The sequence below is a fragment of the Leuciscus leuciscus genome, assembly GCF_965113295.1.
Source record: "Leuciscus leuciscus genome assembly, chromosome: 13".
Lineage (NCBI taxonomy): Eukaryota > Metazoa > Chordata > Actinopteri > Cypriniformes > Leuciscidae > Leuciscus > Leuciscus leuciscus.
In genome coordinates, this window is record NC_138737.1 from 17,953,291 (window position 1) to 17,966,294 (window position 13,004).

The 13,004-nt window shown below is 35.6% G+C and overlaps 2 protein-coding genes across 3 annotated transcripts; one reads left to right on the forward strand and one right to left on the reverse strand.

Annotated features, from left to right (window-relative positions):
- The first annotated feature begins 267 nt into the window (after nucleotides 1-267).
- derl3 (derlin 3) lies at nucleotides 268-4,785 on the forward strand. Its single transcript, XM_082189101.1, has 7 exons — nucleotides 268-614; nucleotides 1,339-1,404; nucleotides 1,509-1,582; nucleotides 1,751-1,844; nucleotides 2,563-2,758; nucleotides 3,631-3,721; nucleotides 3,825-4,785. Exons 1-7 carry the CDS (start codon nucleotides 525-527, stop codon nucleotides 3,955-3,957), a joined length of 744 nt encoding a protein of 247 aa, XP_082045227.1. The 5' UTR covers nucleotides 268-524; the 3' UTR covers nucleotides 3,958-4,785.
- A 187-nt stretch (nucleotides 4,786-4,972) lies between these two features.
- smarcb1a (SWI/SNF related BAF chromatin remodeling complex subunit B1a) lies at nucleotides 4,973-12,501 on the reverse strand. Of its 2 annotated transcripts, none has more exons than XM_082189100.1 (9): nucleotides 12,344-12,501; nucleotides 11,876-11,987; nucleotides 11,634-11,742; nucleotides 9,019-9,156; nucleotides 8,496-8,623; nucleotides 8,214-8,380; nucleotides 7,188-7,378; nucleotides 5,568-5,699; nucleotides 4,973-5,334 (listed from the first exon to the last, which is right to left on the reverse strand). In XM_082189100.1, exons 1-9 carry the CDS (start codon nucleotides 12,425-12,427, stop codon nucleotides 5,295-5,297), a joined length of 1,101 nt encoding a protein of 366 aa, XP_082045226.1. In that variant the 5' UTR covers nucleotides 12,428-12,501; the 3' UTR covers nucleotides 4,973-5,294. The 2 variants fall into 2 exon arrangements, with proteins under 2 accessions (XP_082045226.1, XP_082045225.1); XM_082189099.1 differs by having other exon boundaries at nucleotides 11,634-11,763.
- Nucleotides 12,502-13,004: the final 503 nt, after the last annotated feature.

Genomic DNA, 13,004 nt, shown 5'->3' on the forward strand with positions numbered 1-13,004 from the left:
TTTAAAATGAAAACAAATAGGCTACAAGCAGAAAAAGTTATGCCCAAAGTGTCATGAAAATTAATATAAATAGCCAACGTTTTATTCATATAACAAATATAGGCCTATACATTTTTCAAAACATAATTTGTATAATCTATTCATTCACAATTTATAAAAAACAATTTTCATCAGTTACATTTACGCCAATGTTCATTACATCACGTCAGCGAAACCGTGCGATCTCATTGGTCCACGGAAGAACAAGAGAATTTAGCTTATAAACACGTGGAGGTGCTGAAGCGACTGATGAAGCCTGGATGTCTCACTCCGCCCCTCATTTCCTAACACAAACATTATGAACCTTTAAGAATAAATAGTTGACGCTTACACTAAACGCGGACATGCATCTATTGATGCCTATGATATACACACTGAGCCGATCGATTGTTTGTTAGTGTATTGAAATGTGATGTGAGATATAGCTACGGATAGGCTACACAGTGAAAGTGTGCAGAAGAGTTTAGATACGCCGGAGAAACATTATGGCAAACAGCGTTACTCAAGAGTACATGCAGATCCCTGCCGTGACGCGAGCATATACCACTGCATGCGTCCTGACAACTGCAGCTGTGGTAAGTAACCCGTGTGTTACATTTCTGAACAACTATAGTATCATCACATGCTGATGATGACAGTAAGTCAATATGTCTTCAAAATTGTTATTTCCCCCACGTTAAGATTCAATGTCAGTGTAAATGCTTAAAGAACCAACATCCTCGTGAAAAAAATAGCCTATTTAACTTTAACTGTAACTTCACTTTTTGACATTTTAAATGTGTTAATATTATATAAATAGCCTCTCAACAATGAGGTCATAAAATGTAATGTATACAATAATTAGAAATGAGTGTTTTATATGAAGGATTGCTTGTCACACTCAAAGGTTAATTTTTCATGGTCACTAAAAAACCTTCTTCCCAGCAAACACATTTACGTTGTGGCAACGTCTGTGGCACGTTGTATTTCTACAATGGCAACGTCGCTGTCTACGTGCTCGCAACATTGTACGTTGTTGCGCGACATTCAGCAACTGAGAGACGACGTCCTGACAATTTCATTTGTTTTATGCTAGATATAGATATCCCCCATTTATCATGTTATGTTTTGAGGTTAATTTTTAATTACTCAGAGGTTAGATAATTATATACTTTTTAAATATTGCTTAATAATACACACGTTCATACACCTTCCTCAATTGAAAATTTGATTTACAACATCCACCGCCAATGAAACGTTGTGCCAACGTTCTGTGTTTGCTGGGTTATCACTTTCTTGATATTATTTTGTGTATTACAGCAACTGGAGTTAATCACACCGTTTCAACTCTATTTTAACCCTGACCTGATATTAAAGAAATACCAGGTTAGTTCCCAAATATCATTGAAACATTGCTGCATTCATGACAACAACTTTAACAACAGTATGTAGTCTTTTGTTTTGCTATTCATGTTTCTTGCTTTATGTAGGTATGGCGACTGATCACAAACTTCTTATTTTTTGGACCTCTTGGATTCAGTTTCTTGTTCAACATGATTTTTCTGTATCCTCTTTGATCAATATGAATATTTCTCTCTGTTGGTTGTCTGTGAAATGTTCAGGAAGTGCACACAAAAACACATTCAGTTTCACAGTGTGTTTGCTTTGCATAACAGCCGTTTGGCTCCTGTGCAGCTGTAGGTCATGTGAGTTTCTGTCCTTAACTGAGCAGATATCGGTACTGCCGAATGCTGGAGGAAGGCTCCTTCCGTGGTCGAACGGCAGACTTTGTCTACATGTTCCTGTTCGGTGGTGTTCTTATGACCGTATCCTTCAACATTCATCACATTAAGAACAGTCAAGCATGCATCTCTTCACCAAAACATATCATGTTGGTTGAATAAATTGAAACTTATATGTAGTACACTGCCATTCAAAAGTTTGGGGTTGGTGATATGTTTTTGTGCTACTTACAATTTTTTCGTGGAAACCGTGATAAATTTTTTTCCCCCGAGGATTCTTTGATGAATATAAAGTTAAAATAGAACATATTTATTTGAAATCAAAACCTTATGCTATAGTTGTCTTTATTGTCAATTTAAGGTGTCCTTGCTGAATGAAAGTACTCATTTCTTTAAAAAAAGAAATCTTACCCACCCCAAACATTAGAACTGAAGTGTATTTCTTTCCTCTGAAACACAGAAGTAGATTCATTTTATGGACAACTTTTGTGATGCTTTATGGTGCTTTTATTTTAAATTCATAATTGTCACAAATACTCGTACAAAATACTCTTGATGTCATGACTCAGTTTCAGATTATGGATTTTTATCTCAGAATTTAAACTTTTTATCTTATGATTGTGACTTTTATATCATAAATATGACCAATTATTTTCTTGTTTGGAGAGAATAGACTTCCACAGGTTGAAGGCATGTCAATTTAAAAAATGGGAACATTTCATCTTTTCAGGTTATTTATTTGTAGTAATGAGTGAAGTTTAGTCTTCCATCCTTCTAATTTCTTTAACTTCGGTATCTATAGCTCTTTGGTCTGTTTGCCAACCTGTTCTTTTTAGGACAGGCGTTCACTATCATGCTGGTTTATGTCTGGAGTAGAAGGAACCCTTACATCCGCATGAACTTCTTTGGCCTTCTCAACTTCCAGGCCCCATTCCTTCCCTGGGTGCTCATGGGATTCTCATTGTTATTGGGCAACTCCATTGTCATTGATCTTTTGGGTATGTTAACTTTTGTTCTGAAATACTCATGATGACTTTTGATGCCATTTTACATAAACAAAATTATTAAATAATTCACTTGAAATACATGTAGCTGAAGTTGAAGTGTATATGAAGAGTTCAGATGCAAAAGCCTCTAAGTGCCGTCTGAAATTTTCTTCTAGAATGATCATTTTTATCAAGCTTGTATATTTAAGTTCAGTAATTTCACTTAAATGACAATTAATAGGTAATTTTCATTGGCATTTAAGTGAAATTACTGAACTTAAATATACAAGCTTGATACAAATGATCATTCTAGAAGAAAATTTCAGATGGCACTTAGAGGCTTTTGCATCTGAACTCTTCATATACACTTCAGAAGTTGTTATAAATGTGTATATACTGTATACATTGCTGTTCAATAGTTTGGGGTCTATTATTGTTTTTGTCTCTTCCAAAAAAAAAACAAAAAAAAAAAAACAAAGAGCTCACCACAGTTGCATTTATTTGATCGAAAACAGACATATTGTTTAATTAATAACTTTTTTTCTGTGATGGCAAAGCTGAATTTTCAGCATCATTATTCCAGTCTTTAGTGTCACATGATCCTTCAGAAATAATTTTAATATGCTGATTTGGTGCTCAAGAAACATTTCTTATTATTATCACTGTTGAAAACAATTGTGCTGCTTCATATTTTTTTTGGAAAGCATGATACATTTGTCAGGATTCTTTGATGAATAGAAGGTTCAAAAGAACAGCATTTAATTTGAATTCAGTTTAAAGTATACATGCTGAATAAAAGTATTAATTTTAAAGATTAAAAAAATCTGACTGGTCTCAAACTTTGGATAGTAAACTAACTTAAGTGTGTGTGTATATTGGTGTAGGGATTGGTGTAGGACACATCTACTACTTCCTGGAGGATGTATTTCCTAACCAGCCAGGAGGCAGAAAGCTTCTTGCCACTCCTGGAATTTTGTGAGTATGACTATAAATGACTATGAAGTTTTTTCTTTTATCATTTGTTTGGCTTTAACACAAGAAACAAACAAAATCAGAACTATTCAGTCATGTTTTGCAGTCGATTTTTGTTTGACGCACCTCAAGAAGATCCGAATTACGCCCCCCTTCCAGAAGATCAGGATGGGATATCCTGGAATGGACAAGGTGTAGAAGATACTGGCCAAGATCAAAATGAGGAGGATCCACAATGAGAAGAAAACTGAAGGATCCAATACCACTATGACAGCAATAAACGTTGTCATGCTTTTCAAGTCCTGCTTGTTTTAGTTGGGAAAGTGTATGTCTGCATGTCAAGTTCTGTAAGTCAGAATATTTTGAAGACACTCCTTGTTAAAGGGACAATGCTTTAACATACGGTCCGCTGTGGATCCAGGAAAGACGGACACTATGTTCATCGTAGTGCCTTTGTGCACAAAATAAATGGATCCAAATTTTGCATTCAGTGCCATGCACATCACAAAACAGGTTTTCCTTTGTTATTTTGTTCTGGAAGAACAATGCCTTTCTGTTTTACTTCACACCACATGGTTTGAAACAATTGCCGTATTCTCGTCAACTTCTGTTTAATGAATATTACAAAGTAGTGGTGGCTGGCAGCATTGGAGTTTAAAGAGAAACCATTCAATCTCCCGAACTATAATCCATCATTTTAAAGGGAGTGCGGACGCCGCAAGAGGGTATTTTCTTGGATACAATACTGTGGCATATCTCTTTTCCCACAACAGTCAGCGGCGATGGAGGTGGACATTCACAAATGTGCCGACTATTTGAAATGCCAAATTGAACTGCAGACTATGCATTTTCAAGCCTTTGGTCTTTGTTAGCACAGCACCATTGCAAAATACAAAAAGGCTTTGTGTGGTGAAACTGAAGTTGTCCGGAAGAGTTTGTCCTCCATAAAAAAAATTACACTTCTTAAAAACCATGGATATATGTGCGAGAAGACTTTTATTATAATATAAATACAAACACACTTGTTTGTCTGAAGGCTGATGAATAAAGTTTTCATATTTGCCATCTGTTATTTGTTGGCTGCTTCTGCTTAAAAAAAAAAAAAAAAAAATGTGGCTCATTATTTTGATATATCCATATCTAAAGCACTCGAGTGACTAGTTTGCTAGTTCAGCACACAGACTCATTTAATTTCACCCTTGAGCAAGAAACTCTAGACAAAAAACTTTTGGAACAAAAAGCATTTCAAACAAGTTTTTCTTAATAATTTTATTTAAAAGCACATTGTTTACAAAATGGCATCTATACACAAAACAAGACAAATAAAGATACCATAAAATATTTTGAACATTTAGACCGTCTGTCTCTCAGACAGATATTGAGTACGGGGGGGAAGGTCACGACACAGGCTTTGACTAGGCCAGACTGAAACAGATGTTGCTTTACATTAAGTTACTCTGATCAGGGGGGACTGGCCAATGGAATGTCTCAATGTTTTTATTTCAGTAATGCTGGGTTGTAGCTCTATTGTGTTTCCACTTCAAATTTACATAGTTGTGGGAGAGGGCTGTTATCTTCACCATGCTGGGGCTGTGTTTGCAAGTCGTCTCATCCGCCTGAAATACACAGGAAAAAGTTTGATATGAGTACTGGAATGGTCACAATAACCTCTCAAATCTCCAAATTCTGAGTACATTATTCTTCTTTTTATGTTGAAACTGCACTGCAAATTATTATTGGTCTTAGAGCGATAATAGTTTGTCATTGATATATGGCTTGCCTCTGCAGTCTGTACATGTCTGCTATAGGGGCAAAACGGTATCTTAAGTAAGGCAGTTCATTCTCTTACCTTGTGTTTCTGTCCTGGTCCCTGATCTTCTTCTCCATCTCGGCATCTGTCAGCGTCTCCAGCAGTGGACACCACTGGTCAGCATCACCTGTGTTTCGGATGGCAATCTCCACTGTGGGGAGAGGGTTCTCGCTACAAAAAGAGAAAAAACAGCAACTTGAATCAAAAGTTCAGAGACAACTTGTTCTTTTGAGTCAGATATTTTCCATTTAAATACAGTACAGGTTAAAAGTTTGAAAACATTTAGTTTTTTTGAAAGTAGATAAAAAATTAAGTAAAAACAGTAATACTTTGAAATATTATTACAATTTAAATTAACTGGTTTCTGTTGTAATATATTTTAAAATGTAATTTATTCCTGTGATGCAAAGCTGAAATTTCAGCAGCCAGTCTTCAGTCGACAGTGTCACATGATCTTTGGTGCTCAAGAAACATCTCTTATTATCATTAATGTTAAACATTTTGTATAATATCATAATGCTTGATATTTTTGTGTTAATTGTGACTTTTTTCTCCAGGATACTTTGATGAATAGAAAGTTCAAAAGAACAGCATTTATTGTAAATAGAACTTTTTAATATTTATTAATTTCATAAATGTTTTAATGTGCCTTTGCTAAATAAAAGAATTTATTTGAATTTTTCTTAAATCTTACCAACTTTTGAATGGCAAAAGTGTATCACGATTTAAAAAACAACAACAACAAAATATTATATATACAGTGCTGATCAGAATTATGAAACAAAAAATAAGCTTTTTTGGCAGCAAACACTTAAGATGGGTTTGCTGCACACAGGGATAAAAAAGTGCCCCATGTGTAAAATGAAATACTCTGAAATACTCGAATTTTCTGCCAGAGGTCCTCGACATCTTGTTCAGATACATGGCATCATGGATGCCATGTATCTGTAATGTAAAACAGTAATCCAAAAACAAACATCAAAAGGATTAACAATGCAGATTTATTTTTCACAGCCATCTTTGATCATATTTACCAAGGGGGCAAATAATTCTGACCAGCACTGTGTATGCATGCATGTATATAAAATCCAGCTTTGCCATCACAGGAATAAATTACATATTAAAATATATTAAAATAGAAAACAGTTATTTTAAAAAGTAATAATATTACTGTATTTTTTATCAAATAAATGTAGCCTTGGTGAGATTAAGATACTTCTTTCAAAAACATAAAAAAAAAAAATTTAATGTTTCCAAATGGTATGTAGGTTCACAAAACTGGGCTGAACGATAAAAAATAAAATAAAAATTTCCAGAGGAAAAACATGACCCTTCTAATGACTTTTGTAATAACGGACATTAGCACAGTCTGAAAAGAGGTCCAACTTGGGAAAAAGTTAACATTGGGAAATTCTGAACACCCTCCTATGCTCTTTATCATATAAATGGAGCAACATTTTAAACAGTCAAACTAAAAAAATAATTATCTGTATTCTGTAACAATATGGGGATGTTTGTGATGGTGATTTTTGGAGGCGTTTTAATAACACACAAACACTTCACTTTTTACCACATTTTATCTTATGCATTGAAAAAGCTTTAAAAGGATTCATGCTCAGCCAGGACTGTGATGAAGTGGATTTGTGTGCAAGTCTGAACCTGAAAGCGTAGGTCCTCTGATGCCAGCTGAGCTGTCCACGTATGCTGTATGCGATGGTGGTGACAAACTCTCCGCCCAGGCCCAACTCAGAGCACAGCTTCAGAGCAAACTTCTCCGGAGAGTTCTCCTTCTCAGACATGTCCCATTCAAACTGGTCCACCAGAGATATGTTCCCAACATGAATGTTTAACTACAGAGATAATAATAACAGCAATCAAAAACCAACCACATAATCTATTTTTATGCAATCGAATAATAATAAATATAGCTGCAAGCAGCGATATGGGGCCAAGCCCCTAAAGCAGCAGCAAGAGCAGTGAAGAGCAGGAAGAGTAAAAACAGCAGAAACTGAACATACGTGAAAAAACAGCTGGTTTTTTCATTATCATTATCACCAACCAGCTGGCACAGGTGAAAATGAACTCAATTTTTTTATTTTATTTTTTATTCAAATAAATACCATTCTTTAGAATTTTGTATTCATCAAAGAATCCAGATTTTTTTAATCAGTTTCCAAAAAATATTAAGTGGTTACTAAAACAGTTATTAAACCGTTTTCTGATAATAAAACACTGATAATAGTAATAATAAATGTTTCTTGAGCAACAAATCAGCATATCAGAATGATTTCTGAAGGATCAGGAATTAAATTTTACAAACAGTTGTTGTTTTTTATGTGTCCACTAATGTAACTTTTGGCCCTCCAGCAGTTAAAAAACAAAACTGTACGCATTTGTTTTGGTTGTGCTTTGGCTCTGCGTGACTGTACGGATGAATAAGGTTTTCCTGCTGATTTCCCGTGTTCACAGTCGGGACTCCGGTTGTTTGTGAATGGAATCTGTTAGTGGTCACACCACAACACTCTACTCACTATAGAAACAAAACTATTACATTTATGATTTCTTATCATGTTTGTAGTCGCTCACATTTTGAAAATCTTTTGGTGTGGCTCCAGCTTAATGGGATCTGATATTAAAAGATGAGATTACTGAAATCAAGGGGACTTGACAGAATGACGCATGTACCTTGATGATGACTCTCTGGTCCATCTGCTCATCCAGTATGCTGTCTGTGGGGTAGGACTCTATCTGCTGTCTGATGGCCGAGGCAATGGCTGGAACAAATGTCAGTGGGCTCAGGTCCAGATCGTCGCAAAGGATTTCAGCAAACATCTCTGGAGTCATTAGCTTTTCTATCGTGTCAGAAAAAAAGAAAGAAGAGAGTTCAGGATATTGTGTAAAGCTAAAAAAAAAAAAAAAATTAAATTCAATGAATGCTGCTCAGAAACTGTGTAAGGGACAGTCTACCATTCATGTTCCATGTGAAAGCATCACGCAGCTTCTGCCCGTCAATCTCCATGTCCAGTCGGATGGGCACCAGGATCTCAGGCTGGGTGGCATTCTCATGAATGACAGCAGGGTCATGATCATCAAAGCTGTAACAGCACATATCCAGAAGACAAACACAGTAATAAAATTAAACCAGTGAAATTCTATAAATGAGTAAGCAGACTTTATGAAATCTGTTTTTATTTTTTCACAGATTCTGTGTTATATTCCCCAAATTCTTATTTCCATTTTTTTTTTTGGATTCCGTTTTATTGGTTTTCTTAAATTTTCAAACTTGAACAATTCCTTTTTGACAAACAAAGTGAGGGACAATAGAGGATTACTGTTTAAAGTCACCATAAAATCTAAATTTACCATTTTTAATTTTTATGGAAAAATGCAATATTTAATATAAATGATTAATCCATGCACATCTTGTGTCACTTAATGAACTGTTATGCACAGCTCCACAATGTGAGACTGAAAGATTTAAAGGTCTCACCAGAGGGGGAAGGTCCTCTTTTTGTCACGGCCCATTCGGTTGCGGTTAATTGTGGTGGAGCAAGGCACAGCATCTAAGTGATGGGAACTATTGGGAAGAGTGGGAACCCACTGACTGTTTCGCTTGGCTTTCTGCTCCCTGTGAAGAAAACCATAGGTTAAAAAAGTAGATGTGCTGTCATGCAACAACTAGGGCTGGACAAATTTGTATTTTATTTGTGGGTGACAAAATTACCATGATGATTTAGTACACTATTTAGATCACCAAATAAAGAGTGCATCATTAGACTAATTTCATCATCACACAAAAACAGTCACAGGTCTCTGTAACGCCATATCAGCAGCAATGGCTATATTCATGGCAAAATCAACATTATTTAAATAAAAAAAATAATAATGAAGATTACAATATCATGTCAATACATCGTTTACAATAATTTAGCAATTTTGTCTTCGCAAAAATAATAAATATACAAAAACATACATATATAACAATTAAAAATAATCTTTTCATTTAATATATGATAGAAATTCTAAAATTATTCTAGGAGAAACCTTTAAAAAAAATTCCATTAATATATTTTCTGATGAAAAATGTTGTCTAAAATCATTTAAAATGGACATTCTAACATTCTATTAAAATATGTTATACATTGAAGCAAGTGGTTTAATCCAAGTCGATCTCTTTATGAGCATTTTTAACCATCTATTGGTATAGGCTATTTCTGTTGTGAAATAGCCTAGATACAGTTTCAATGGAGGGACAGAATTAAAAATATCTTCATCTGTGTTTCGAAGAAATACAAACGTCTAGTGGTGCAACGGATCATCATTGATCCGTGATCCGTTCGGATCAATATCTTCGGTTCGGCACTCATGTGATCCGCGGATTGATTTATGAAAAAAAAGTTGTGCGCATGTTCAGTCCACACACAGCGTGGTCATGGCGAGCGTTATGAACCGCAGAGAGCGTGACGCCTCATTCGCGCCGCAAAACCTCCAGACGTGCGTAAACGCGTCTTTACATTGACTTCACATTGAAATCACTCGCGCCAGACGCTCTATTCGCGTTTGGTGTGAACGCAGCATGGGTGACGGCGAGAGAGAGAGAGAGAGAAAGAGTGCCTGCGAGTGTGAGCGAGCAAGGTAATACGTTGTCAAATATGTTTAAACTTAAATGAACTACATATACAAGTAGTTATACCTTTGTATTAATTTGTCCTGTTATTGACATAGGCCTAATGCACGTCATTGACAAAATGCGCAACCAGATGTTCGAATAATTCGAATATGTGTTTTTTAGAGGGAATATTCGAACGTCATTTTTGAGCAATTTTGACAGCCCTATATGACAGTGGAAACACATAAAGCATTGGTCCATGTTTAAAGGAAGGAGATGCCTTTTTATGTTGCACTTTAAGTTGTTTTTCATTAATTATGTTAAAAAGAAGATATTATGCCTTGTGCACTTTAAGTTGATTTTATATATTTTAATTTAATAATTTAAAAGTGTTAATAATTATTTTTTATTTTTTTTTGCTGATCCGAAAAATGATCCGATCCGTGACTCTGATCCGAGAAACGATCCGAACCGTGAGTTTTTTGATCCGTTGCACCCCTACAAACGTCTTATGGGTTTGGAACGACACGAGAGTGAGGAATTGATGACAACATTTTCATTTATGTATGGGTGAATTACACCTGTAATGAATGATTAAAGGGATAGATCACTTTGAAATTAAATTTTGGTATGTTTTAGCTTACCTCAAGGGCATCCAAGATGTAGGTGTCTTTTTTTCCGCAGTAGTTTCAATTTTGATATTTTTAGGTCAAACCGTTCTTGTCTGTCAGTCATATAATGCAGGTCGATGGTCACTGTCTCAAAGAGCATGCACAGACTCAAAGAGCATGCACAGAGTCCAAATTAAAACAATTCCCTGTCGTCCAAATTAAACAATTCCCCATCGTAAGTACACATTGATGGCCTAAGACACGAAACGAGCGGTTTGTGTGAGAAAACGAACAGTATTTATATCGTTTTTAGCTCTTATACACAGCCACGTCCAAGTGATCTGAGAGCGCGGGCGGGTATAGATATATACACTAGATGTCGCATTGGCTACGGCAGTTCATTGGAACGAAACCGTAGCCAAGGCGACTTCTATTGTATATATCTATACCCGCCCACGCTCTCAGATCACTTGGACGTGGCTGTGTATAAGAGCTAAAAACGATATAAATACTGTTCGTTTTCTCACACAAACCGCTCGTTTCGTGTCTTGGGCCATCAATGTGTACTTACGATGTGGAATTGTTTTAATTTGGACTCTGTGCATGCTCTTTGAGACAGTGACCATCGACCTGCATTATATGACTGACAGACAAGAACGGTTTGACCTAAAAATATCAAAATTGAAACTACTGCGGAAAAAAAGACACCTACATCTTGGATGCCCTTGAGGTAAGCTAAAACATACCAAAATTTAATTTCAAAGTGAACTATCCCTTTAATACCACCTTTTTGTCATTTGAATTATGAAGAAGAAACCTCTGAAATGAGCATGTTTGAACTTGAAGCAAGTGTGACTGCATTTCATAAGATGAGAAATACTTTACCTGAGATAGGCTGGAGGTTCAGTGCTGATTGACACAGCCTTGTACTTCTCATCATGTCCATCAAATATCTCTTCTACTTCTGAGGCCTTCAGCAGCGTCACACTGGTGGCTAAAGTGGTGTAACCGTGATCTAACACAAAACATTGCTTATAATGTAAGATAGAAAGTGCCATTTCCAGCTTACTTTTAACCCCCAGTCCTCAGATCTCTTATCAAATGTTCACAGTGCATTCAACACTTACCGTGAGATGATGCTACTATCTTCTTTCTCTCCTCTACTGACGCAAGTCTTCTTGAGAGTGATGGGTAGCGCTTATATAAAGACCCTCTGAACATACGCAGGTAATTTCCAACCTAAATACAGACACATAACGGAAAATTATTTAGGATTGAATAAATAAATAACGTTACCCATAACCTGTTCTGTCAGTGTCAGTGACTGTAACTTAACAGTTACTGTTTGTCTCTGGTCTCTGCTAATCCAGTATTGTGTATAATACAACTACACCGCAAATAATACATCAGTACTTGATGTCTGGGACCGATTCAATTCAAGGAATCATCAATCATTTCAGCAGTTATTGATCTTATCACAAACAACAACAATCTTAGCTAGCTAGCTAGCTGACGTATTAGCACCCAATGCAAAACAATATACGGCTCATAAACGTAAACCCTCGTTAAAATGATAAGTGCGTTTAATTACAAACCTCTGATCCAATCATGTAAAACTCCCCATCCTCTTCCAGTTGGAATTTAATAGGTTTCTGTCCGTATGTTTTGCTTAAAGCCATGTTGATCGCTAGCGCGACTCGTTCCGCTAAACATGAGTAGTAGTGAGCGCCGACCTGTGTGTCGCAGGAAAATGACGTATGTGGCACAACATACTAGTTTAGGAAACGCAGCAGAGACAGGAATTTATCAATTCAAATATTTAGTGCTCAAGACCTCTCGCATTTTTATTGGAAAATGTACCTGCACTGAATATCCTAAAGTGGGTGAAAAGTGCTGTTATTTAATTAATTTAGTTATATTTTTGGCCAAATTTCAGATTCATGAATACAAGAAAAGAAAAAAACTGTTTTATGGTTTGTTGACTGTAGTAAAACATTGTTGACTTTGAGTAAAAAGCTATAAAGACTTTAAAAGTTTGTGAGCTCCACACATTATTTATTTGATATTTCTATACCAAATTGTACACTTGTTTAAATGTTTTTATTTAATTTAAATGTGCATTTATAAGTTTGATGTTTATATGATTATTTATCTTGAAAATGTCATTTAAACCTTTTGTTATATTTAAAGATCTAGCGAGACCACAAGCTTTTATGACATTTAAAGGTTTAAAAAGACCAAAACCTTCAAAATATC

Bases quoted from the DNA above. Each gene is read 5' to 3' on its own strand.
- smarcb1a (XM_082189099.1), bottom strand. From the start codon at position 12,427: ATGGCTTTAAGCAAAACATACGGACAGAAACCTATTAAATTCCAACTG. The intron at 11,988-12,343 runs GTTTGTAATTAA...GTCTGTATTTAG, and splicing joins TTTACATGATTGGATCAGAG to GTTGGAAATTACCTGCGTAT. The intron at 11,764-11,875 runs GTAAGTGTTGAA...GTTTTGTGTTAG, and splicing joins GATAGTAGCATCATCTCACG to ATCACGGTTACACCACTTTA.
- derl3 (XM_082189101.1), top strand. From the start codon at position 525: ATGGCAAACAGCGTTACTCAAGAGTACATGCAGATCCCTGCCGTGACG. The intron at 1,845-2,562 runs GTATCCTTCAAC...CGGTATCTATAG, and splicing joins TCGGTGGTGTTCTTATGACC to CTCTTTGGTCTGTTTGCCAA. The intron at 3,722-3,824 runs GTGAGTATGACT...CATGTTTTGCAG, and splicing joins CTTGCCACTCCTGGAATTTT to TCGATTTTTGTTTGACGCAC.